Raw genomic sequence first — 26049 nt, forward strand, 5'->3', positions numbered from 1 at the left:
GAATTAACTGCACAGGCAGCAATTAATGGATATGATATAATTGGCATCACGGAGACATGGCTCCAGGGTGACCAAGGCTGGGAACTCAACATCCAGGGGTATTCAACATTCAGGAAGGATAGACAGAAAGGAAAAGGAGGTGGGGTAGCGTTGCTGGTTAAAGAGGAAATTAATGCAATAATAAGGAAGGACATTAGCTTGGATGATGTGGAATTGGTATGGGTGGAGCTACGGAATACCACCAAGGGCAGAAAACGCTAGTGGAAGTTGTGTATAGACCACCAAACAATAATAGTGAGGTTGGGGACAGCATCAAACAAGAAATTAGGGATGCATGCAATAAAGGAACAGCAGTTATCATGGGCGACTTTAATCTACATATAGATTGGGCTAACCAAACTGGTAGCAATACGGTGGAGTAGGATTTCCTGGAGTGTATTAGGGATGGTTTTCGAGACCAATATGACGAGGAACCAACTAGAGGGCTGGCCATCCTAGACTGGGTGATGAATAATGAGAAAGGACTAATTAGCAATCTTGTTGTGCGAGGCCCCTTGGGAAAGAGTGACCATAATATGGTAGAATTCTTTATTAAGATGGAGAGTGACACAGTTAATTCAGAGACTAGGGTCCTGAACTTAAGGAAAGGTAACTTTGATGGCATGAGATGTGAATTGGTTAGAATAGACTGGCAAATGCTACTTAAAGAGTTGACGGTGGATAGGCAATGGCAAACATTTAAAGATCACATGGATGAACTTCAACAATTGTACATCCCTGTCTGGTGTAAAAATAAAATGGGGAAGGTGGCTCAACCGTGGCTAACAAGGGAAATTAAGGATAATGTTAACTCCAAGGAAGAGGCATATAAATTGGCCAAAAAAAGCAGCAAACCTGAGGACTGGGAGAAATTTAGAATTCAGCAGAGGAGGACAAAGGGTTTAATTAGGAGGGGGGAAATAGAGTATGAGAGGAAGCTTGCCGGCAACATAAAAACTGACTGCAAAAGCTTCTATAGATATGTGAAGAGAAAATGATTAGTGAAGACATACGTAGGTTCCTTGCAGTCAGAGTCAGGTGAATTTATAATGGGAAACAAAGAAATGGAAGACCAGTTGAACAAATACTTTGATTCTGTCTTCATGAAGGAAGACACAAATAACCTTCCGGAATTACTAGGGGACCGAGGGTCTAGTGAGAAGGAAGAACTGAAGGAAATCCTTATTAGGCAGGAAATTGTGTTAGGGAAATTGATGGGATTCAAGGTCGATAAATCCCCGGGCCCTGATAGTCTGCATCCCAGAGTACTTAAGGAAGTGGCCCTTGAAATAGTGGATGCATTGGTGATCATTTTCAAACTGTCTATCGACTCTGGATCAGTTCCTATGGACTGGAGGGTAGCTAATGTAACACCACTTTTTAAAAAGGGAGGGAGAGAGAAAACAGGTAATTATAGACCAGCTAGCCATCAGTAGACATCAGTAGTGGGGAAAATGTTGCAATCAATTATTAAGAATGAAATAGCAGCGCATTTGGAAAGCAGTGACAGAATCGGTGCAAGTCAGCATGGATTTATGAAAGGGAAATCATGCTTGACAAATCTTTTGGAATTTTTTGAGGATGTAACTAGTAGAGTGGACAAGGGAGAACCAGTGGATGTGGTGTATTTGGACTTTCAAAAGGCTTTTGACAAGGTCCCACACAAGAGATTGGTGTGCAAAATGGTATTAGGGGTAATGTACTGACATGGATAGAGAAACATTAGAAAATAGGTGCAGGAATAGGCCGTTCGGTCCTTCGAGCCTGCACCGCAATTCAATAAGATCATGGCTGATCATTCCCTCAGTACCCCTTTCCTGCTTTCTCTCCATACCCCTTGATCCCTTTAGCCGTAAGGGCCATATCAAACTCCATCTTGAATATATCCAATGAACTAGCATCAGCAACTCTCTGCGGTAGGGAATTCCACAGGTTAACTACTCTGAGTGAAGAAGTTTCTCCTCATCTCAGTCCTAAATGGCTTACCCCTTATCCTTAGACTGTGTCCCCTGGTTCTGGACTTCCCCAACATCGGGAACATTCTTCCTGCATCTAACCTGTCCAGTCCTGTCAGAATTTTATATGTTTCTATGAGATCCCCTCTCATCCTTCTAAACTCCAGTGAATACAGGCCCAGTCGATCCAGTCTCTCCTCATGTGTCAGTCCTGCCATCCCAGGAATCAGTCTGGTGAATCTTCGCTGCACTCCCTCAATAGCAAGAACGTCCTTCCTCAGATTAGGAGATCAAAACTGAACACAATATTCCAGGTGAGGCCTCACCAAGGCTCTGTACAACTGCAGTAAGACTTCCCTGCACCTCTACTCAAATCCCCTAGCTATGAAGGCCAACATACCATTTGCTGCCTTCACCGCCTGCTGTACCTACATGCCAACTTTCAATGACTGATGTACCATGACACCCAGATCTCGTTGCACCTCCCCTTTTCCTAATCTGCCGCCATTCAGATAATATTTTGTGTTTTTGCCACCAAAGTGGATAACCTCACATTTATCCACACTATACTGCATCTGCCACTCGTTTGCCCACTCACCTAACCTGTCCAAGTCACCCTGCAGCTGTCCTCCTCACAGCTCACACCGCCACGCAGCTTTAGTGTCATCTTCAAACTTGGAGATATTACACTCTATTCCCTCATCCAAATCATTAATGTATATTGTAAAGAGCTGGGGTCCCAGCACTGAGCCCTGCGGCACTCCACAAGTCACTGCCTGCCATTCTGAAAAGGGCCCGTTTATCCCGACTCTCTGCTTCCTGTCTGCCAACCAGTTCTCTATCCATGTCAGTACATTACCCCCAATAACATGTGCTTTAATTTTGCACACCAATCTCTTGTATGGGACCCTGTCAAAAGCCTTTTGAAAGTTCAAATACACCACATCCACTGGTTCTCCCTTGTCCACTCTACTAGTTACATCCTCAAAAAATTCTAAAAGATTTGTCAAGCAGGATTTCACTTTCATAAATCCATGCTGACTTGGACCGATCCTGTCACTGCTTTCCAAATGTGCTGCTATTTCATCTTTAATAATTGATTCCCACATTTTCCCCACTACTGATGTCAGGCTAACCAGTCTATAATTACCCGCTTTCTCTCTCCCTCCATTCTTAAAAATTGGTGTTACATTAGTTACCCTCCAGTCCATAGGAACCGATCCAGAGTCGATAGACTGTTGGAAAATGATCACCAATGCATCTACTATTTCTAGGGCCAATTTCTTAAGTGCTCTGGGATGCAGACTATCAGGCCCCGGGGATTTATCGGCCTTCAATCCCATCAATTTCCCTAACACAATTTCCCTCCTAATAAGGATTTCCTTCAGTTCCTCCTTCTCACTAGATCCTCGGTCCCTTAGTATTTCCGGAAGGTTATTTGTGTCTTCCTTCGTGAAGACAGAACCAAAGTATTTGTTTAACTGGTCTGCCATTTCTTTGCTCCCCATTATAAATTCACCTGAATCTGACTGCAAGGGACCTACGTTTGTCTTCACTAATCTTTTTCTCTTCACATATCTATAGAAGCTTTTGCAGTCAGTTTTTATGTTGCCGGCAAGCTTCCTCTCATACTCTATTTTCCCCCTCCTAATTAAACCCCTTGTCCTCCTCTGCTGTGTTATAAAATTCTCCCAGTCCTCAGGTTTGCTGCTTTTTCTGGCCAATTTATATGCCTCTTCCTTGGATTTAACACTATCCTTAATTTCCCTTCTTAGCCACGGTTGAGCCACCTTCGCCATTTTGTTTTTTTACTGCAGACAGGGATGTACAATTGTTGAAGTTCATCCATGTGATCTTTAAATGTTTGCCATTGCCTATCCACCGTCAACCCTTTAAGTATCACTCGCCAGTCTATTCTAGCCAATTCACGTCTCATACCATCGAAGTTACCTCTCCTTAAGTTCAGGACCCTAGTCTCTGAATTAACTGTGTCAGTCTCCATCTTAATAAAGAATTCTACCATATTATGGTCACTCTTCCCCAAGGGGCCTCACACAACAAGATTGCTAATTAGTCCTTTCTCATTATTCATCACCCAGTCTAGGATGGCCAGCCATCTGGTTGGCTCCTTGACATATTGGTCTAGAAAACCATCCCTAATAGACTCCAGGAAATTCTCCTCCACTGCATTGCTGCCAGTTTGGTTAGCCCAATCAATATTTAGATTAAAGTCACCCATGATAACTGCTGTACCTTTATTGCACGCATCCCTAATTTTTTGTTTGATGCTGTCCCCAACCTCACTACTACTGTTTGGTGGTCTGTACAGAACTCCCACTAGCGTTTTATGCCCTTTGGTATTCCGTAGCTCCCTTACAGATTCCACATCATCCAAGCTAATGTCCTTCCTTACTATTGCATTAATTTCCTCTTTAACCAGCAACACCACCCCACCTCTTTTTCCTTTCTGTCTATCCTTCCTAAATGTTGAATACCCCTGGATGTTGAGTTCCCAGCCTCGGTCACCCTGGAGCCATGTCTCCGTGATGCCAATTACATCATACCCGTTAACTGCTATCTGCGCAGTTAATTCGTCCACCTTATTGCGAATACTCCTCGCATTGAGGAACAGAGCCTTCAGGCTTGTCTTTTTAACACCTTTTGCCCCTTTAGAATTTTGCTGTAATGTGTCACTTTTTGCTTGTTGCCTTGGGGTTCTCTGCCCTCCACATTTACTTTTCTTCTTTCTATCTTTTGCTTCTGCCCCCATTCTACTTTCCTCTGTCTCCCTGCATAGGTTCCCATTCCCCAGCAATATTAGTTTAACCCCTCCCCAACAGCACTAGCAAACACTCCCTCGGACATTGGTTCCGGTCCTGCCCAGGTGCAAACCGGAACCAGTCCGGTTTGTACTGGTCCCACCTCCCCCAGAACCGGTTCCAATGTTCCAGGAATTTGAATCCCTCCCTCCTGCACCACTCTTCAAGCCACGTATTCATCTGAGCTATCCTGCGATTCCTACTCTGACTAGCACGTGGCACTGGTAGCAATCCTGAGATTACTACTTTTGAGGTCCTACTTTTTAATTTAGCTCCTAGCTCCCTAAATTCATCTTGTAGGACCTCATCCCATTTTTTACCTATATTGTTGGTACCTATATGCACCACGACAACTGGCTGTTTACCCTCCCCCTTCAAAATGTTCTGCACCTGCTCCGAGACATCCTTGACCCTTGTACCAGGGAGGCAACATACCATCCTGGAGTCTCGGTTGCGGCCACAGAAACGTCTATCTATTCCCCTTACAATAGAATCCCCTATCACTATAGTGCTCCCACTCTTTTTCCTGCCCTCCTGTGCAGCAGAGCCACCCATGGTGCCATGAACTTGGCTGCTGCTGCTCTCATCTGATGAGTCATCCCCCTCAACAGTATCCAAAGCGATGTATCTGTTCTGCAGGGGGATGATTGCAGGGGACCCCTGCACTACCTTCCTTCCACTGCTCTTCCTGTTGGTCACCCATCCCCTATCTGGCTGTGTAACCTTTACCTGCGGTAAGACCAAGTCACTAAACATGCTATTCGCTGGTTGGCAGACAGGAAGTAGAGAGTCGGGATAAACGGGTCCTTTTCAGAATGGCAGGCAGTGACTAGTTGGGTACCGCAGGGCTCAGTATTGGGACCCCAGCTATTTACAATATACATTAATGATTTAGATGAAGGAATTGAGTGTAATATCTCCATGTTTGCAGATGACACTAAGCTGGATGGCGGTGTGAGCTTTGAGGAGGACGCTAAGAGGCTGCAGGGTGATTTGGACAGGTTAGGCGAGTGGACAAATGCATGGCAGATGCAGTATAATGTGGATAAATGTGAGGTTCTCCACTTTGGGGCAAAAACATGAAGACAGAATATTATCTGAATGGAGTCAGATTAGGAAAAGGGGAGGTTCAATGAGACCTGGGTGTCATGGTACATTAGTCATTGAAAGTTGGCATGCAGGTACAGCAGGTGGTGAAGAAGGCAAATGGTATGTTGGCCTTCATAGCTGGTGATTTGAGTATAAGAGCAGGGAGGTCTTACTGCAGTTGTACAAGGCCTTGGTGAGGCTCACCTGGAATATTGTGTTCAATTTTGGTCTCCTAATCTGAGGAAGGACGTTCTTGCTATTGAGGGAGTGCAGACTGATTCCCGTGATGGCAGGACTGACATATGAGGAGAGACTGGATCGACTGGGCCTGTATTCACTGGAGTTCAGAAGGATGAGAGGGGATCTCGTAGAAACATAAATTTCTGACGGGACTGGACAGGTTAGATGCAGGAAGAATGTTCCAGATGTTGGGGAAGTTCAGAACCAGAGGACACAGTCTTAGGATAAGGGGTAAGTCATTTAGGACTGAGATGAGGAGAAACTTCTTCACTCAGAGAGTTGTTAACCTGTGGAATTCCCTGCCGCAGAGAGTTGTTGATGCCAGTTCATTGGATATATTCAAGAGGGAGTTAGATATGGCCCTTACGGCTAAAGGGATCAAGGGGTATGGAGAGAAAGCAGGAAAGGGGTACTGAGGGAATGATCAGCCATGATCTTATTGAATGGTGGTGCAGGCTCGAAGGGCCGAATGGCCTACTCCTGCACCTATTTTCTATGTTTCTCGAGGTCGTGGGTTTGGGAGGTGCTGTCGAGTGGTCTTGCTAATAGCCTGTGTAACTCCTGGTGTGCAAATGGAAATTCCATGAGCCCAATGCCTCCTCGGCCAATGTTTTCACTTCAATCTAAAGTTGGATCTCCGAGACGTTATCGGCTTGCGTTGGGCTACTTACATTTCCTGACAATAAGCGCTGAACGAAATACAGTGAATGGCACTGGAGTTAAAGCAAGCCGGAAGGGTACAGTACAGGGATTCCTGCTCCAAAACACACTCAAACTAAAAATCAGAAATCACTAATAATTACAGAGCTAGAATTTTCAAAATGCTTTGTGCTTGTTACCTTGTTAACTATTCTGCTTGTCCAGTTTGCTTCACTTGTGCTCTAGAGAACTGTAGCTCTTTACCCTTTTTGAACAGCATTGTAACATTTGCCGCCCTCTCCAGCCTTTTGTTACAATTCCTGTTTCCAAAGAATTTTTGGAAAATTATAGTCAGTATTTCTGCTAGCTTTATTAGTTGGAAGCTTTTCTACCAGAAGCAAAAGCAATTGCATATTGGGATTGAGAGTTGAGTGGACGCTTACTGCCTTTTATACCGTACCTCCAGCCTAGAAGTGAATCTGCAGTATCGCCTATGAAAAGGGACACTTTTCAATGGTTGTAGTTATTTTTTCCTATGATAAATCTTAAAGTATAATCTCTAGTTTCCATATATATTTTCTTATGAATTGATCAATGGGAAAGCTATGTTTAGTGATGGAATTTTGGAAATTTTTTCCCAGTAAATGAGAATGATAAAACCTCGACCTACCAACAGTGCAAATTAAAAAGTGCAAACAACATCTGAAAACTATGTACAACAAGTCAAATACCGTTATTTCAGTCCAGTTTCTAAGCCATATATCCACACTCAATGCATCGTTAGCTTTTCTCACTATTCTGAAACGTTGACCTTTTGAGACTCGTGACTTATCAACTTTAAGTCAATTAAGCCCTTTGCCAGTGATGGAGAGAGAGAAGTCCAGGAAGGGAAGAGAAGAGCCAGAAATGGACCATGTAAAAGTGAGGAATCAGAAACATTGTAAATGAGATTCTCAAGATCAGGGAGAGAGCGGGAAGCAACACCAACAAAGTCCGAGGAAGAGGTCAGGAAGGGAGTCTGAGTCGGAGTGGAACAAAGAATGTTCCACAGATCCTACAACAAGACAAGCATAGGCGGGACCCATGAATATCACCTTTTATCTGGAGGAAATGACTGAAGTCACTTACGAAAGCTGATTTCACTCATTGCGCCTGGCATTGGTATAACCTGCTACACCTGGACGCCACCATCACTTGATGCATCTCACCACTGCCTGGAGATGGAGCACGCGGTTTCCACCGGTACGCTCGCGGCCTTCCGCGAGAGGTGGGCACCGGAGGGACTGGAGTGCATCATCGCCCCCCGGCAACCAAATTTTAATTTGATCCAAGTTTACTGTTAAAAGATTGATTTGTTTAATTTGTCGGTTTTAGTGCCCCCCCCCCCCCCACCCCCACTGTAAATCTGGGGGCATTTGATTATTGTTTGCAACAAAATAGTTGCAAACAATAGACCACTGAGATCACTCCCTGCACCTGAGGGACCAATGTCATCAGTTGGCCAAACCTAGACAACTGTATCTGCTCCCTTCCTCTGGATAGCGATATCACAACGGCACCTGGGCACCAATATCACTGACACATCTGGGCACTGGCAGCTAGGCCACCTGGTTTATGTTGCTCTATGAAGCTGTATTGTGATTTGTGCTCTGCTGCTGAGAGGGGCTAACATTGCCTTACCTTCTGCTCTTGGGCAGTGATGACGGTGTGAACATTCTCCAGGTCAGCAGCTGTCATTAGTTGAACTAGACAGATGTTATTCCCCCCGGGCTTGTAACAAACTATACCCTGCAGAGGGGAAAAAATGTTCAGCATGTGTACATTTGAAAATACAACACCCAACAATTTGCCTGGGTTTATAGCCAGAAAGTCATGTATTTATTCAATCTCAATCTACGTGTGTAAATGGGGTTTCTGCCACATCTCTGAGGCGGGTTTAGCCAAGCGGCAACGGGAAAGTTCGAGGAAATCCAGGGCCTGGGGTTCTAGCAATATTCTGTTGCTGGAGAGTCTGACTGTACCTTGCAGATGATTTGGCCTTTTACAAGTGTGCTGCAAAAGTGTATTAGTGTCTGATGTCTGAGGTGCGCTGGACAAATGTTTTCTGTAATAGATCTCACGTGGTGAGTCGGAAGTTATGAGGTTGTGAGTGTGAAGTTATGGGGTAAATTTTAACACCCAAAAACTGGTAGGTGGGGGGCTCGTGAGATGTCAAAATTTTTTAAAAACTCGAACCCCACCCCAACTCGCCTCCAACTCGCCCACTTCCGGGACAGGAGGCAGATAGCTCGTCCACTCCCACAAACCCGGTTGGCAATTTAAATATTTTAATGAGGCTGGCAGCCTCTGATTTAACCTGCTTTTCAGGTTTAACCGTGGCCAGCCGGGTTTTCCAGGCCTTGGGAAACCTGGCAGCTGAAGGGAGGTGAGGACAGGGAGAAGATAAGTGCCCTTACGGCACTGCTTATGGGCCAGGAGGAGCAGGAGTGCTTCCCCCAGCCCTCCCAATTAAAGACCCGCGGGGGCACGGATTGGACACACCGGAATCAGAATCCCCAACCCCCACCCCCCACGCTCTCACGAGCAGCAGAAAGCTCCCTACCTGCTCCGGGTCCTTCTCGCCCAACTGGAAGCCAAGCTTGACAATCATAAGAACATAAGGAGTAGGAGTAGGCCACATGGCCCCTCGAGCCTGCTCCGCCATTTAATACGATCATGGCTGATCCGATTCCCTGCCCGCTCGCCATAACCCCTAAATCCCTTACCTGTTAAGAAACTGTCTATCTCTGTCTTAAATGTATTCAATGTCTCAGCTTCCACAACTCTCTGAGGCAGCAAATTCCGCAGATTTACAACCCTCAGAGAAGAAATTTCTCCTCATCTCAGCTTTAAATGCGCGGCCCCTTATTCTAAGATTATGCCCCCTAGCTCTAGTCTCCCCTATCAGTGGAAACATCCTCTCTGCATCCACCTTGTCAAGCCTCCTCATAATCTTATACGTTTCGATAAGATCACCTCTCATTCTTCTGAATTCCAATGAGTAGAGGCCCAACTTACTCAACCTGTCCTCATAAGTCAACCCCCTCATCTCCGGAATCAACCTAGTGAACCTTCTCTGAACTGCCTCCAAAGCAAGTACATACTTTCGTAAATATGGAAACCAACACTGAACGCAGTATTCCAGGTGTGGCCTCACCAATACCCTGTATAACTGTAGCAAGACTTCCCTGCTGACTTCCGGCCGGGGAACCTGTCATGGAGTTTAAACCTGCATCCTGGCCCCTGTCAATAGTGGGACCTATGAGTCTAAAGTTATGCTGTGCTGAAAGGTATGGGTTGCTGGGGCACTGAGGTGGTTGGTGAAAAGATTTCAGAAAATAATCTATAGCAAACCCCAGAACCGGAATGAGTCACATCACAGAATAGGTTTGGATGAAAAGCGTTCCTTGGTTTGCGTACTATGCCTGACCTACAACCAGTCTAGAGCATAACCTCGACTGACATCTGATTTATAAAATACGATCAGTTCAGTCTAGATCCTGAAGATGCAGCCAGACTCTCTCGAGGACATTTGATTCCACAGTCAATCTGTGTAAAAGACTCTCTCGGATCCTGTAAGTTATACCGCAGAAACTAGGGTGACCTAATAGAAGTCTTTAAAATTATGAAGGGGTTCGTTGGGGTAGACATAGAGAAGATGTTCCCACTTATGGCGGGGACCGAAACTAGGGGCCATAATTCTAAGATAGTCACTAATAAATCCAATGGTGAATTCAGAAGAAATTTCTTTACCCAGAGACTGGTTAGAATGTGGAACTCGCTACCACAGAGAGTAGTTGAGGTGAATAGTATAGCTGCATTTAAGGGGAAGCTAGATAAATACACGAGGGAGAAGGGAATCGAAGGATATGCTGATGGGGTGGGATGAGGCTGGTGTGAAGATTGGACGGGTTGGCCCGAATGGCCTGTTTCTGTGCTGTAAATTCTATGTAAGTGACACTGGAGCCTCCTCCAACATCAGTCTGAGGATTGGTCTGAGAGAGATCAGAGCTTCAACTAGTAACTTAATATATAAAATATTCTTCATCAATAGAGCTACCCCAGCCCCTCACTCACATTCTTGCTGTCAAACAGCACCACTGATGTGTGGTTCCTGTCCATTATGTGATAAGTTACCAGGTCCTCCTCCTGGTTCACAACCGCTGACTGATTGACGGTGGCACCGTGCACATCGTGAAATGTTATCTGAACAACCTGGGGAGAGGCAGAAACTCGAGTTTTAAAACCTGAGAAAACATCAAATCAGTGGCTGTGACCTCACTCTCGGTTTCACTGAATTACAACAGACATAGCGACAGCACAAATCCTGATTAAAGAGAGACACACACACACAGGCAGATTCGGACATAACACATGCAGATAGACAAAAACATACAGTGTAATTAAGTGTATGCACTGTACATGAATACATGCATTTCTCTTCCCTCGGAGAAGATGTTACAGCATGAGTAGGACTGAGTGAATACTGAACACAATGGGCTTACCTAGGAAAGCAAGCTGTAAAGTGCTTTAGGCCATAAAGGCGCTATATAAATGCAAGTTTGTTCTTTCTTTACTGGAGTAGTACTCCAGAGGCCTGGACCAGTCCAAAGAATGAGTGTTCAAATTTGAGAATTTGAATTCAGTTTTAAAAATCTTGAAATAAATAGCTGGTATCAGTACATTAACAATGCGTCTTTGTTGCAAAGTACAGAGCTGACTCTGGGAATAAATGAAGCAACATGAGTCACTTAGAGACAGCACAGTATATGCCCATGGAGTTGAAACAAACATAGAATCTGTAAACATCACACTCAAAATGTAGGTCCTCTTAGAATGGACCTCCTTCTGTATGATTCTGTGGATCAAAAATCTAACAGCAGTGCTAAGTGTTTTAAAACAAACAGAAATGAAGCATTAACTGAAATGTTTTCAGCTGGAGACGGGTGACTCGGCTGTGTACAGTGTTAAGTCAGAGCCAGACACTTGGAGGTAGAGATAAAACCAGAACCACAGCAGATGGGTTAGAATCTGAGAAATGAGCCAGCTTCATGTAATTGGTTAAAGGTTCTGGGCTGGTCCCTTCGCTCAGATCCTGGCTGTTTGCAACATTCCCAGTTTCTTCCTTCCACCCACCTGCCCAATTCACTCAGTGTCGGGACTGGATCCTGCCGGAGAGATCCCGGACTGTAATCAGTGTCTCAAATCCACCTCCAGACTGGCCGACTCCTGTTCTGTCTCTGGCTCCTCTGCACTTTCCAAACCCTTCCCCCCCCCCCCCCTCGGACCTGCCAGGTTGCCCCGGGGCCAGGAGGGCAGGCAGGGAGCGGGGCAGAGGCTTTAACTTACCTGCCGGCTGCTTCCTCTCAGACTCAGGATGCCCACGGCCGAGACCCCGATAACTGCTGCCACGGCCAGCAAGAGTAAAGCTCCCCACAAGATGCGCAACCTGGTCCTGGCTTCGGCTCCCAAGCGATCGGCCTGTACCTGTAGTGGGGACAGTGCAGGGGGAAAAGAGTTCAAATGTTGAGTCTGCAGAATAGCCGCAACGTTCATTCAGGTGCAGTTAAACGAGATGGAAGTCTTCACTGAATTGCAGGAGTGGAGAGGAAGTGAGGGATTATCTAAAGTCTGTGGGAAGGTCTGCTCAGAAAGGTAGTCTTCCTTTTGGTGCAAGGCAAACTCAAGAGTCACAATCAGAGTCAAACACTAAGGGTGATTGTGGAACATCAGCTTCTGAGAAATCTGCTATTGTCCTGTGTGACCGAGCATCCAAGCCCGACCCTGCTTGACATCAAAGTCCAGGGATTCCGAAATAATAAAACTGGCAGCTATCAAAGAGACTAGTCACTGGAACCATGCGGTTTCAGTCCAGCTCAACCAACCCATGGTGTTGCTGGTCATATACCGCACACTGAACATGAAACACATCTGCCTTCCCCACCCCACCGGATTAAGGTTAACTGCATTTGTTAGAATGTCATTGACACTTAATACTTACAAATGGGAAAATACCCTTCAGGGTAGTCGCGATCCTCCTGCTTCTCTCCATACTCCTAGGGTACTGCCTGCGATTCCCCTCTGCTGTCTGGCTCCCGCTGCTGCTGTGGGCATCGACACTGTTCGTTGACGGAGCTGAAACATGTGTGCCTGAACGAACTTCCTTTCCTGTCCTGAGCCTCGGCTTGTTCGAGCCAAGGGCTGCAACCTGATGCTCGGTCTGATTGAACAACAATAAGGAGTGGACTGAAGAGTGCCAGTATCACAGGACAGGAGCCAGACAGTCTCTCAGAACTGCTAGAGCATGTTCAGGAATGTGAGGGGAGTTAAAGTCTGTACAAGTGCACAATGACATACTGATAGCCATTAGAATATGTGCAGGTGTATCAGAGGGGCGTTAAAATCTAAGGAGAGTTACAATATGTATCGGAGGGGCCTTTGAATCTGTTCTGGTCTATCTGAGGAGAGTTAGAATATGTTCAGGTATATCTGAGGGGAGCTTCAATATGTTTAGAACATAAGAATTAGGAGCAGGAGTGGGCCATACGGCCCCTCGAGCCTGCTCCGCCATTCAATAAGATCATGGCTGAACTTCTACATCAACTCCACTTTCCCACCCTATCCTCATATCTCTTGATTTCCTTAATATCCAAAAATTTATCGAACTCTGTCTTAAATATACTCACCAACTGAGCCTCCACAGTTCTCTGGGGTAGAAAATTCCAAAGATTCACCACCCTCCTGAGTGAAGAAATGTCTCCTCATCTCAGACCTAAGTGGTCACTTACCTATCCTGAGACTATGCCCCCGAGTTCTAGACTCCCCAGCCAGAGGAAACATCCTGTCAGCATCTACCCTGTTAAGCCCTCTAAGAATGTTGGACATTTCAATGAGATCACTGCTCATTCTTCTAAATTCCAGAGAGTATTGTCCCATTCTACTCAATGTCTCCTCATATGACAGAACTCTCCTCCCAGGAATCAATTCAGTGAACCTTTAATGCACCCCTTTAAGGCAAGTATATCTTTCCTTAGGTAAGGAGACTAAACTGTGCACATTGCTCCAGATCTGGTCTCACCAAAGCCTTATATAATTGCAGTAAGACCTCTTTACTTTTACTTGCAATAAAGGCCCTTGCTCTCCTAATTGCTTGTTGTACCTGCATATTAACTTTCTGTGATTTGTGTACAAAGGACACCCAAATCGCTCTGAATATCAACATTTTCTAGTCTCACCTTTTAAAAATATTCTGCTTTTCCATTCTTCCTACGAAAATGGATAATTGCACACTTCCCCATATTCTTGCCCACTCACTTAACCTGCCCATATCCCTTTGCAGCCTCTTTGTGTACTCCTCACTGCTTACTTTTCCCTCCAGGCTTTGTATCATAAGCATGTATACTTTACACTTGGTCCCCTCATGTAAGTTATTGATATAGATTGTAAATAGCTGGGGCCCAAGCACTGATCCTTGCGGCACTCCACCAGTTACACCCTGCCATCGCGAAAATTACCCGTTTATTCCTACTCTCGTTTTTCTGTCTGTTAATCCTCAATCCAAGCTAATATATTACCCCTAATCCTATGAGCCCTAATCATGTGTAACAACCTCTTGTGTGGCACCTTATCGAAAACCTTCTGAAGTCCAAATATACTGCATCCACTGGTTACCCCTTATCTACCCTGATAGTTACTATTAAGCAACCTCCTTCCTCCTCTGGTTCACAACAACACATTTCGAGTAAGCACGAGACTTCATAGAGGAGTGTACGGAACAGACTTTATTGATACACAGTAAAGGTGATCGTTAACTGCATGCACGGTTTCTGTATCTTTCAAGCAGTTTCTGACAAACTGTTGAAAACCAAGCTCCTTTATTCACCATATTGTAACTACATCAAAGGAAAATATCAAAATGACGTATCTATTTATGTAAATAGTTTGAAATTGTTTACCTCAGAATTGTCCCTTACACGAGACTTCCTTTACCTACTGTTATCTTTAGCAAAGGGACTCATTACCCCTGTTTTATTACCCTAAAATTAAACCACTCATAGGTGATATTATTACTAACACTCATTCCCTTACACAAGCACTTTATATTTCAGAAAACAAGCAATGCCTTCTCCTCACGACACTTCAAAATCATCCTGTTTATATCTGAAAGCCTGTTGCTCTAAGATACAAAGTAGTTTGACTGTTAACCCAAACTCCCCAAGATGTGCAACATACATTTCTCCCGGATGTCACCCTCAAAAATCTCTTAATAAATTTGTCAAACGCAATTTCCCTTCCATAAAACCGTGATGACTCTGCCTAATCATATTGTGATTTTCCAAGTGTCCTGTTACCACATCCTTAATAATACGATCTAGCAATTCCCGACTACTGATGTCAGGCTAACTGGCCTATAGTTCCCTGTTTTCTCTCCCTCCTTTCTTGAACAGCAGGGTTGCATTTGCTACCTTCCAATCCATGGGGACCATTCTAGAATCTGGAATTTTGGAAGATCATCCACTATCTCTCTAGGCACTTCTTTTAAAACCCAAGGATTTAGGCCATCAGGTCCGGGGGATTTGGCGGCTTTTTGTCCCATTAATTTCACCAGTAGTTTTTCTTTACTAATATTAATTACTTTGAATTCCTCACTCTAGATCCTTGGATCCCCACAATTTCTGGTATGTTTTTTGTGTCTTCTGCTGTGAAGACAGGTACAAAATATTTGTTTAGCATCTCTGCCATTTCCTTGCCTAAGGAGAGAGATTCCTCATAATTTCTGCTGTCTCTGCCTCTAAGGGACCCACGTTTACTTTCGCTAATTTCTTCCTTGTAAAAGCTCTTACAATCTTTTTATATTTCTTGCCAGTTTACTTTCTCATTCTATTTTCTCCCTCTTTATCAATTTCATGGTCATCCTTTGCTGATTTTTAAAACTCAATCCTCAGGATTACTACTCTTTTTGGCAACATTGTAAGCCGCTTTTAGAAACATAGAAAATAGGCGCAGGAGTAGGAGCCTGCACCGCCATTCAATGAGTTCATGGCTGAACATGCAACTTCAGTACCCCATTCCTGCTTTCTCGCCATACCCCTTGACTTCCCCTAGTAGTAAGGACTACATCTAACTCCTTTTTGAATATATTTAGTGAATTGGCCTCAACAACTTTCTGTGGTAGAGAATTCCACAGGTTCACCACTCTCTGGGTGAAGAAGTTTCTCCTCATCTCGGTCCTAAATGGCTTACCCCTTATCCTTAGACTGTGAGCCCTGGTTCTGGACTTCCCCAACATTGGGAACATTCTCCCTGCATCTAACCTGTCTAAACCCATCAGAACCTTAAACGTTTCTCTGAGATCCCCTCTCATTCTTCTGAACTCCAGTGAATACAAGCCCAGTTGATCCAGTCTTTCTTGATATGTCAGTCCCGCCATCCCGGGAATCAGTCTGGTGAACCTTCACTGCACTCCCTCAATAGCAAGAATGTCCTTCCTCAAGTTAGGAGACCAAAACTGTACACAATACTCCAGGTGTGGCCTCACCAAAGCCCTGTACAGCTGTAGTAACACCTCCCTGCCCCTGTACTCAAATCCCCTCGTTATGAAGGCCAACATGCCATTTGCTTTCTTAACCGCCTGCTGTACCTGCATGCTAACCTTCAATGACTGATGTACCATGACACCCAGGTCTCATTGCACCTCCCCTTTTCCTAATCTGTCACCATTCAGATAATAGTCTGTCTCTCTGTTTTTACCACCAAAGTGGATAACCTCACATTTATCCACATTATACTTCATCTGCCATGCATTGCCAACTCACCTAACCTATCCAACTCACTCTGCAGCCTCATAGCATCCTCCTCCAGCTCACACTGCCACCCAACTTAATGTCATCTGCAAATTTGGAGATACTACATTTAATCCCCTCGTCTAAATCATTAATGTACAATGTAAACAGCTGGGGCCCCAGCACAGAACCTTGCGGTACCCCACTAGTCACTGCCTGCCATTCTGAAAAGTACCCATTTACTCCTACTCTTTGCTTCCTGTCTGACAACCAGTTCTCAATCCACGTCAGCACACTACCCACAATCCCATTTAAAACTATCCTTAACTTCTCTAGTTAGCCATGGTTGTACCACTTTTCCTCAAGGGAATGTATATTTATTGAGGTATATCTGAGGAAACTTAAAATGTATTCAGGTGTATCTGAGGGGAGCAGCAATATGTTCAGGTGTGTTGTAGAGCTGTGGGGGGAAACTTGGGAAAAATAGGAACAAAATAGGGAAACACCAGAGCAGCGGGAACTAGACAAATGGCAGCGATGAATGCAGCAAAAGGACGAGGAGGGGAATGATAATCAAGTAACAGAAAACAAAAAAGAGGAAGCAAGTTGGGAGCAGAAGAGCTCTGAACCGAGTTACAGTCTGTGTCAAAGATCAGCTGAATGTCACAATAATTCTCATCATTAATTTCTTCATATTCAATTTCACTTATCTTTTAGAACTCTCACTTCCTCTCTAACTTGCTCTTTTCATCTTGTGATACTGGAAGATTGTGTTTTAACAACTTTTGTTCATTTCCTCTCTTGGGCTCTTTTATACCTCCTCAAATATCTTTTAATATGTTTTAGTAAATTCCTAAACTCCTCCCAGAGATCTCCCCTCTTCCCACATGCTTCGTGCAGTTTATTTTCTTACTCACATTTCAGTTACTTTATTTATTTATCCACCTTGCGGATTGCTTGTTTAGTTTATATTGAATTTTCTTGGGCTACACTCTTATTCTTTTCAGGGAAATATTGGGAGCCCTGACGGATCCAAATGGTGATATTGATATTCAAAGACATGATATTAGTGACTGGGGGGGGGGGGGGGGAGGGGGGAGTGGCAGATATTCTAGAATCATACAGCACAGGAGGAGACCAATCGGCCCATTATGGCTGTGCCGACTTTTTGAAAGAACGATCCAATTAGTTCCACTCCCTCGCTCTCTCCCCATAGCCTTGCAAATCTTTCCTTCTCGGGTATACATTCCATTCCTTTCTAAATGACTTCTTTGTGTCAATGTTCACAGAGGATGTTCACATGGGCTCAATTTCCAAAACACAGGTGCAATTTCCAGGAAAGGATGAGGAAATAATAAGGATGTTAAACGATACAAATAAGACTGAGGTACTGAAAGAGAAAACAAGCCCAACTCATATGGACTGCATGCTGGGGTTATTCCTACATTATGACAGTGACTAAACTTCAAAAGTACGTCACTGGCTGTGAAGCACTTTGGGAAGTCCAGAGGTTATGAAAGACCCTATACAAATTCAAGTTCTTTCTTTCTATAACTTCATATCCTGCCATTCAAACTAGCACCATGACTTCATGCCTTTGTCCTCCTGACTCAACTATTCCAATAGTCTCCATCCTCCGCCTTTTGTAAAATTCATCTCATTCAAAAACACTGCTGTTCGTATCCTCTTCCTCATCCTCATGTTTAAATCCCTTCATGGCCTTACCTCTCCCTATCTCTGTAACCTCCTTCAGCTACAACCCCCTGAACTCTGCTCCTCTGACCCTGGTCTCTTGCGTATCCCCTTGCCTTTTGCCCCACCATTGGTGGTCATGCCTTCAGCCATTTAGGCCCCATGCTCTGGAATTCCCTCCATAAATCATCCACCCCTCTTCCTTCAAGGCCGTCCTTAAAACCTACCTAATGGTCACCATTTGTAGTATCTCCTTCTTTGTCTCAGCATCCATCTTTGTCTGATTATGCCTCTGTGAAGTGTATTGGGATGGTTTTTTTCCTGATAAAGGCGCTACATAAATTCATGTTGATGATGTTATTGGTGTGCCCGCTGTAATAAGTGTTGGACCAGAAAGTGGAAAGTAATTCAGGTTCCCACTTCCTGATGTAAAGTGTGTGCAGGAGACATCAGGGGAGGACATGCTTGGGCATGGTTGTGATACCTCTAGAGGGGAATAGGCAGCCAACAGCTCACTGTCCAGATCCACATATTAGAATAGCTACCGGAGGGCAGCCAGCACTTGTGGAACTGTACCGCAGTATGGCATCGGCACCATTTGGGCTGGGGGGAGGAGAGAAAATTGAATAAACACAAAAAGAAAATTGACTCCACAATCTCCAGAGCAACGAGAATGAGGCATGGTGGCAGCGAGAGAACATGGGTCACAAGGGATGAAGAAGATAATAATATCAAGCATAGGAAGTGAAAAAGAGGAAACAAGTGAGGAACAGAACACTCTGGACTTTCAAGACTGAATTTGGTGTCAGTCTGTCATGAGACCAAGTCAATGTCACAGATAATGAACAAATTACCACAAGAAGCATAAAAACGATGAGAAATAAAAACACAGCTGGATCTGGCCAGTGTTTCAATGCAGTGAGAAGTGAATACACTGGTAGTCAGACTGAGTGAGGCATTGGCTTTATCTTGAAGCACCAAATATGGGAATCAGTGAGTGGGGAATATCTGGCGTGACAGTTTGAGGGATGAGTTTTGATGGGTCAAACATATTCATTCACCTGTGACTTTTATGTAGTGACAATTCAACAACTCTTTATTTGGACAGATTAAAGCCAAAGGGGGCATTTACTGGTATGTGAGAGAGGGTATTAGTTTGTGTTTGAAGGACATTGGTTTACTTGTCTCTAACCTGCACTGTACCTGCCCTGGGAGTGTTTGATGGGACAGTGTAGAGGGAGCTTTACTCTGTATCTAACCCCTTGTACCTGCCCTGGGAGTGTTTGATGAGACAATGTAGAGGGAGCTTTACGCTGTATCTAACCCCATGCTGTACCTTCCCTGGGAGTTTGATGGCAGCGTAGAGGAAGCTTTATACTGTATCTAACCCTCTGTACCTGCCCTGGGACTGTTTGATGGGACAGTGCAGAGGGAGCTTTACTCTATCTAACCCGTGCTGTACCTGATTGGGACTGTTTGATGGGACAGTGCAGAGGGAGCTTTACTCTATCTAACCCGTGCTGTACCTGATTGGGAGTGTTTGATGGGACAGTGCAGAGGGAGCTTTACTCTATCTAACCCGTGCTGTACCTGATTGGGAGTGTTTGATGGGACAGTGCAGAGGGAGCTTTACTCGATCTAACCCGTGCTGTACCTGATTGGGAGTGTTTGATGGGACAGCAATGGTTAGTTTTCTGTGTGCCCCCTGTAGAGCAGACACATTTACATGTTATTATAGGGGTCTCACTGCTATTTGCTCCATTGCCAGGTTATCCAACTCATAAATAGCTGGGAAGGAAGAGGGAGAGACTAGAGTAGCTGGAACTGTTCTCCTTACAGAAGAAAAGGTTTGGAGAATTTTAATAGAGACGTTCAAAATAATGTGTGAAAGACTTGCATTTAGATTGCTTCTTTCACGACCACCTGATGTCCCAAAGCGTTTTACAGCCAATGAAGTACTTTTTGAAGTGTAGTCACTGTTGTAATGTAGCAAACACAGCAGACAATTTGTGCACAGCAAGCTCCCACAAACAGCAATGTGGTATTGACCAGATAATCTGTTTTACTGATGTTGATTGAGGAATAATAAGGAAAATCTCTCCACTGGCATGAGGATCGGCAAGTAGAGGACACAGATTTAGTAAAAGAACCCTTCGGGGGTGATAAATTATCTTTTTTTTTTTACTCGGAGAGTTACTTTAACCTGGAATATAGTGGCTGTACGGGCACTGGAAAGCAAATTCAATGGTGATTTTCAATAGAGAATTGGATATATACTTGAGAAGGAAAAAAATTGCAGAGCTATGGGGAAAGAGCAGTGGTGAGGGAATAATTAGCTCTTTCAAAGAGCCGACACAAGCACAATGCACCAAATGGCCTCCTTCTGTGGTGTAAGATTTTGTGAGGTCTAAAATTATGAAGGTTTGATAGGATGGATGTGGAGAAACGGTTTCCACTGGTGGGTGTCATCCTTATTTTCAAATCCCTCCATGCCCTCGCCACTCCCTATCTCTGCAATCTCCTCCAGCCCCACAACCCTCCGATAACTGCGCTCCTCCAATTCTGGCCTCTTGAGCATCCCTCGGTTTTAATCGCTGCACCATTGCCGGCCGTGCCTTCAGCTAGCTAGGCCTTGAGCTCTGGAAATCCCTCCCTCAACTAGATTAGGGCAAGAGAGATGATGCTAATTACAGAGCGCTTAAAAATGTTTTTCTGCTGAGCTAGGATGATTGGGGGCTCTCGACTGCCTAGCTACCGAGCCTTAACCTTATTTTTTAAATTTGCGTTGTCAGGAGTCACTCCCTATCTCCGACATGTGGCTCGTGTTTGATAATAGAAACATAGAAAATAGGTGCAGGAGTAGACCCTTCAAGCCTGCACCGCCATTCAATGAGTTCATGGCTGAACATGCAACTTCAGTACCCCATTCCTGCTTTCTTGCCATACCCCTTGATCCCCCTAGTAGCAAGGACTACATCTAACTCCTTTTTAAATATATTTAGTGAATTGGCCTCAACAACTTTCTGTGGTAGAGAATTCCACAGGTTCACCACTCTCTGGGTGAAGAAGTTTCTCCTCATCTCAGTCCTAAATGGCTTAACCCTTGCTCATGAAGCTGCCCGAAAGGGTGGTAAAGGCAGAAACCCTCACCTTTAAAAAGTACTTAAATATGCAGTTGAAGTGCCATAACCTACAGGGTTACAGCCCAAGAGCTGGAAAATGGGATTAGGCTGGATAGTTCTTTGTCAGCCGGCAGACACGAGACCTCCTTCTGTGCTGTAAATTTCTATGATTCGATAAGCTCCGTGGGATGTTTTACTACATTAAAGGTGCTATATAAATACAAGCTGTTATGTGGCCAGGCTCCTATGGTTCACTGTTTCTGGTACAATTATCCACAGGGTGAGGAGCTGCCTTAGAAATGCAGCCAAGAACAGGAACCAACATTCAGCTTGGAACAAAGCCCATTTCTGATCACTTCTGCTCAGGTCACTGGGTACAGATCTGAAGCAGAGCTAAAGCTCCTGTTACTATTTCAGGGTTGACAGTATTTAGAACTGGTGATGGGCAGTTACTAAACTTGGACGACAGTAAATATACACGTTGAAGGTGTAGTACAGGCACAGGGACTAAATGGCCTCATTTGATGCTGTCATTTCGACAATCCAGTATGTTTCAACAATAAACTACACTCTGCTTCTGGAAGTGTCCAGATGCCACAGCACAACTGAAGAGAAATAACTTTTTATTTTGATTCAATGCTGGATACAGAAAGACCAGCATAACTGTACCCTAGCAGACAGTGTTATTAACAGACACTGTCTCCCTGCTGTTGCAGTCACATATTGCTGCCTGCACAGGTGTGCACTGCACTGCCATGCCATGGGCAAGTGCATCAGGTCTGTCCATTGAAGCGCACCTTTGTTACAGCCTCATTCACAACAAGAAATAGCAGTCGTTATACAGACAACCCTTTCAAATAAAACTTTTACACAAAAACATTTAACACTTGTCATTGCACTTAGAGGTACTCAGAATATTAGTGTGCGTACAGTACGAAGGATAATTCAGGATAAATTAAAAATCCATTCATAAAAATCAGCAGGATGTCCTGCTTTTGTCAATCCAGTGCTGGGAGCAAGTCCGCCACGCTGTTCACGTAATAGCTGGGGACCAGCTTGTGGCGTTCCGCAGAGTCACTTTCCTGATGGGCCCGCGCCTCTTCCAGGGTGGAAACGCCAGTCAGGGTCAGGATGGTGCGGATGCCGCAGTTTGACCCCATGAGGATGTCAGTGTCCAGCCGGTCTCCCACCATAATTGTCCTGCTCAGGTCAACGCCGTGCTCTTTGACCAAGCATTCGAACATAAAGGTGCCGGGCTTGCCAATGACGTGAGCGGTGCGATTCGTCGCTGCCTCGACCGCCTTCACCAAGCAGCCCGTGCCTGTGGGGGGAGAGAGAGAGAACAATTAGGTGGCTGAATGAAAAGGGGATTCAAATTGTCATGTAAACACAATCTACCTCACCCACCCTCAGAATTGACTTGAAGATGACTGTCACACCCGCCAAATACTCACCTCATCCACATTTCCCAAATATCTGTTCTATTGTCGAGTGTGTAAACAATGAGCCATTTGCACTACAGGCTTATTAATGGGGTCTCTCTGCTCATTTTGCTTATTCCCCCCATGGCTATTTTCTGACCCAGATACGGCGGTTTAAAATCACCAAACACGAGACACACACACACACTGCACCAGCTTCTCACAGCTATCAGAATTAATTCACATCTCACTTACTGCTACAGCACAACTAGGCGGGGAGAGAAAAGTAGTACTCAAAAAAATTCAAATTCCTTCTCGCGGGGGACTGGGAATAGGGAATTCGAGGAGCGCTGGAAATAAGCAGATGGGATTTGCAGCACAAAACGCGGTTCATGGTTCATGACAACTGCAGTATGGATAGAGGGCATAAACGACAAAAGTAGGCAGAGACTGGATGTAAGGCAGTTATGATTTTCCCCAGAGAGTAGTGAGCCCCTGGAATACATTGCCAGCTGGTGTGGTGGGTGCTGACTCTCTGTAGGTCTTCAAGAGGGAGCTGAACCGGTTTTTAACTGGGGGCAGAGATGGCATGACATCGAAGGCAAGTGGCTTTATAGACAACATTTGGTCCAGGGGTCTTGGGCTGGCTACCGATTGCGTGAGGGGAGGGGGTTGGAGAGGAATTTCCCGGGTAATTTTCCCTCATTGGTCCTGGGTTTTTTGCCTCCTAGGAGATTACGTGGCTGTGGGGTGAGAAGTGTCCAGTCAGGATGCTCCAGCTATCATGAGTATGAGGCAGGCTTGAGGGACCAGCTGGTCTTTTAGAAGGATATCCATCCCCAGTCCAAAGCTCTAGTGGTACAATAAACATGGTGACCAAGCAGTGACTGACAGTGACACAGTAATCAAACAGGGGCCACACTGACATTACAACTGAGCACGAATGAATCAAACACCGTAACCGAGCACAGGCACGAGCTGAAGCTTGAACAGTTTCTGATGGTACCAATGGTATCCTTTGGGAGTAAGGGACTGAGTGCATTGCCATGTTTTATTTCCTAGTACAAGACACACAGATGCTCTTGCTGGCATCAGGCTTTATCCTGCTTAACAGTAGGCAAGGGATTAAATCATTACGTCTTTCACCAGATAGCTGACTGGAGCATACAGCAATTCCCCTGTTCACTCTATGTCATTGCTAGATCAGATTCAGGATTAAACCCCAAAAAATGATACAATCCAAGCCAATGGAATCCAATCCCCAAAATATTAGTAAATGTCCTATGTGCACACAGAATGTGATTTATTCACTCCCTGTTGAACAGCACGCTTGTGCATTACTTCACCAATCACCACTCAGCACATCCGCCATCCTGGTCTCAGTCAATGCTCTTCCACCCCCAAGCAGTCAGTCTCCAGAAGAACAGCACATAATAGGAGCAGGAGTAGGCCATTCAGCCCTTCGAGCCTACTCCGCTATTCAATATCATGGCTGATATTCTCCCTCAACAATATCCCTTAGTATCTAAAAATCTATCAATCCATGTCTTGAATACACTCAATGAGTGAGCATCCACAGGACTCTGGGGTAGAGAATTCCAATTGTTCACAAACCTTAGAGTAAAAAAAATTCTCATTTCAGGCCTTATTCTGATGTGATCCCTAGTTCTAGACTCCCCAGCCAGAGTCTACCCTGTTAAGAGGCTTAAGAATTTTATACATTTCAATGAATTACATCTCATTCTGCTAAACTCAATGGAGTATAGGCCTAGTCTACTCATAGTCTCTCCTCACAGGACAATCCCCTCATCCCAGGAATCAGTCTAGTGAACCTTTGTTGCACTCCCTCTAAGACAAGCATATTCTTCCTTCGATAAGGAGACCAAAACTACCAAAGCCCTGTATAACTGCAGCGACTTCTTTATTCCAATCCTTTTGTAATAAAGACCAACATACCATTTGCTTTCCTAATTGCTTGCTGAACCTGCATGTTAACTTTGTGATTCATGTACAAGGACACCCAGCTCTCTCTGAACACCAACATTTCCCAATCTCTCACCATTTAAAAAATACTCTGCTTTTCTATTTTTTCTACCAAAAGTGGATAACTTCACATTTCAATCCATCTGCCATGTTCTTGCCCACTCACATAACCTATCTATATCCTTTTGCAGACTTTTGTGCCCTCCTAACAATTTACTTTCCCACCTAGCTTTGTATCATCAGCAAACTTGGATACATTACACTCAGACCCCTCGTCAAAGTAATTGATATAGATTGTAAATAGCTGAGGCCCAAGCACTGATCCTTGCGGTACCCCACTAGTTACAGCCCACCAATCTAAAAATGACCTGTTTATTCCAACTGTTTTCTGTCTGCTAACCAATCCTCAATCCATGGTAATATATTACCCCCAATTCAATGAGGCCTAATTTAGTGTAATAACCTCTTGTGGCATCTTATCAAATGCTTTTTGAAAATCCAAATGGACGACATCCACTGGTTCCTGCTAGTTACTTCAATCAATTCACGCTGGCACTGCCCAACCATATTATGGTTTTCTAAGTGCCCTGTCACCACGTCCCCAACATCTTCCCTATCACGGCTACTTTCCCTACCATTGCCCTGGTTCCTCAGTTTTCCATTGTTTCTCCCTCTCCCCCTTTCCACATTGAGTGTCTCCCACCCTGGCTCTCCTTCAACGCCCCCTACCCCATGTCTCTCCCTCTTCTTGCCCCCCCCATCCTCTCTCTCTCTCTCTCTCTCTCCCTCCCTCCTCCCCCTTTCCTCTCTCTCTCCCTCCCCCCCTTTCTCCTCTCTTCCCTCCCCCCATTTCTTCCCCCCCCCTTCTCCCCTCTCTCTCTCTCCCCCCTCTTCTCTCTCTCTCTCCCCCCTCTTCTCTCTCTCTCTCCCCCCTCTTCTCTCTCTCTCTCCCCCCTCTCTCTCTCTCTCTCTCTCCCCCCTCTTCTCTCTCTCTCTCCCCCCTCTTCTCTCTCTCTCTCCCCCTCTTCTCTCTCTCTCTCCCCCCTCTTCTCTCTCTCTCTCTCCCCCTCTTCTCTCTCTCTCTCCCCCCTCTTCTCTCTCTCTCTCCCCCCCTCTTCTCTCTCTCTCTCCCCCCCTCTTCTCTCTCTCTCTCCCCCTCTTCTCTCTCTCTCTCCCCCTCTTCTCTCTCTCTCTCTTCCCCCCTCTTCTCTCTCTCCTCCCCCCTCTTC

General features: G+C 44.9%; 2 protein-coding genes across 2 annotated transcripts in view; both read right to left on the minus strand.

Moving 5' to 3' along the window:
• Positions 1–18568, minus strand: part of bricd5 (BRICHOS domain containing 5) — a 28906-nt gene extending 10338 nt beyond the window's left edge. The window contains exons 1-5 of the mRNA XM_070856650.1: positions 18522–18568; positions 12822–12939; positions 12170–12307; positions 10898–11035; positions 8462–8569 (exon numbers count right to left, since the gene is read on the minus strand). Coding sequence (XP_070712751.1) covers positions 8462–8569; positions 10898–11035; positions 12170–12307; positions 12822–12939; positions 18522–18568 — 549 coding nt within the window. The remainder of the gene's footprint in view (positions 1–8461; positions 8570–10897; positions 11036–12169; positions 12308–12821; positions 12940–18521) is intronic.
• A 3454-nt stretch (positions 18569–22022) lies between these two features.
• Positions 22023–26049, minus strand: part of pgp (phosphoglycolate phosphatase) — a 4662-nt gene continuing 635 nt past the window's right edge. The window contains exon 2 of the mRNA XM_070856651.1: positions 22023–22752. Coding sequence (XP_070712752.1) covers positions 22415–22752 — 338 coding nt within the window. The 3' untranslated portion in view covers positions 22023–22414. The remainder of the gene's footprint in view (positions 22753–26049) is intronic.

Source organism: Pristiophorus japonicus, chromosome 15 (genome assembly GCF_044704955.1).
Source record: "Pristiophorus japonicus isolate sPriJap1 chromosome 15, sPriJap1.hap1, whole genome shotgun sequence".
Taxonomy (NCBI): Eukaryota; Metazoa; Chordata; class Chondrichthyes; family Pristiophoridae; genus Pristiophorus; species Pristiophorus japonicus.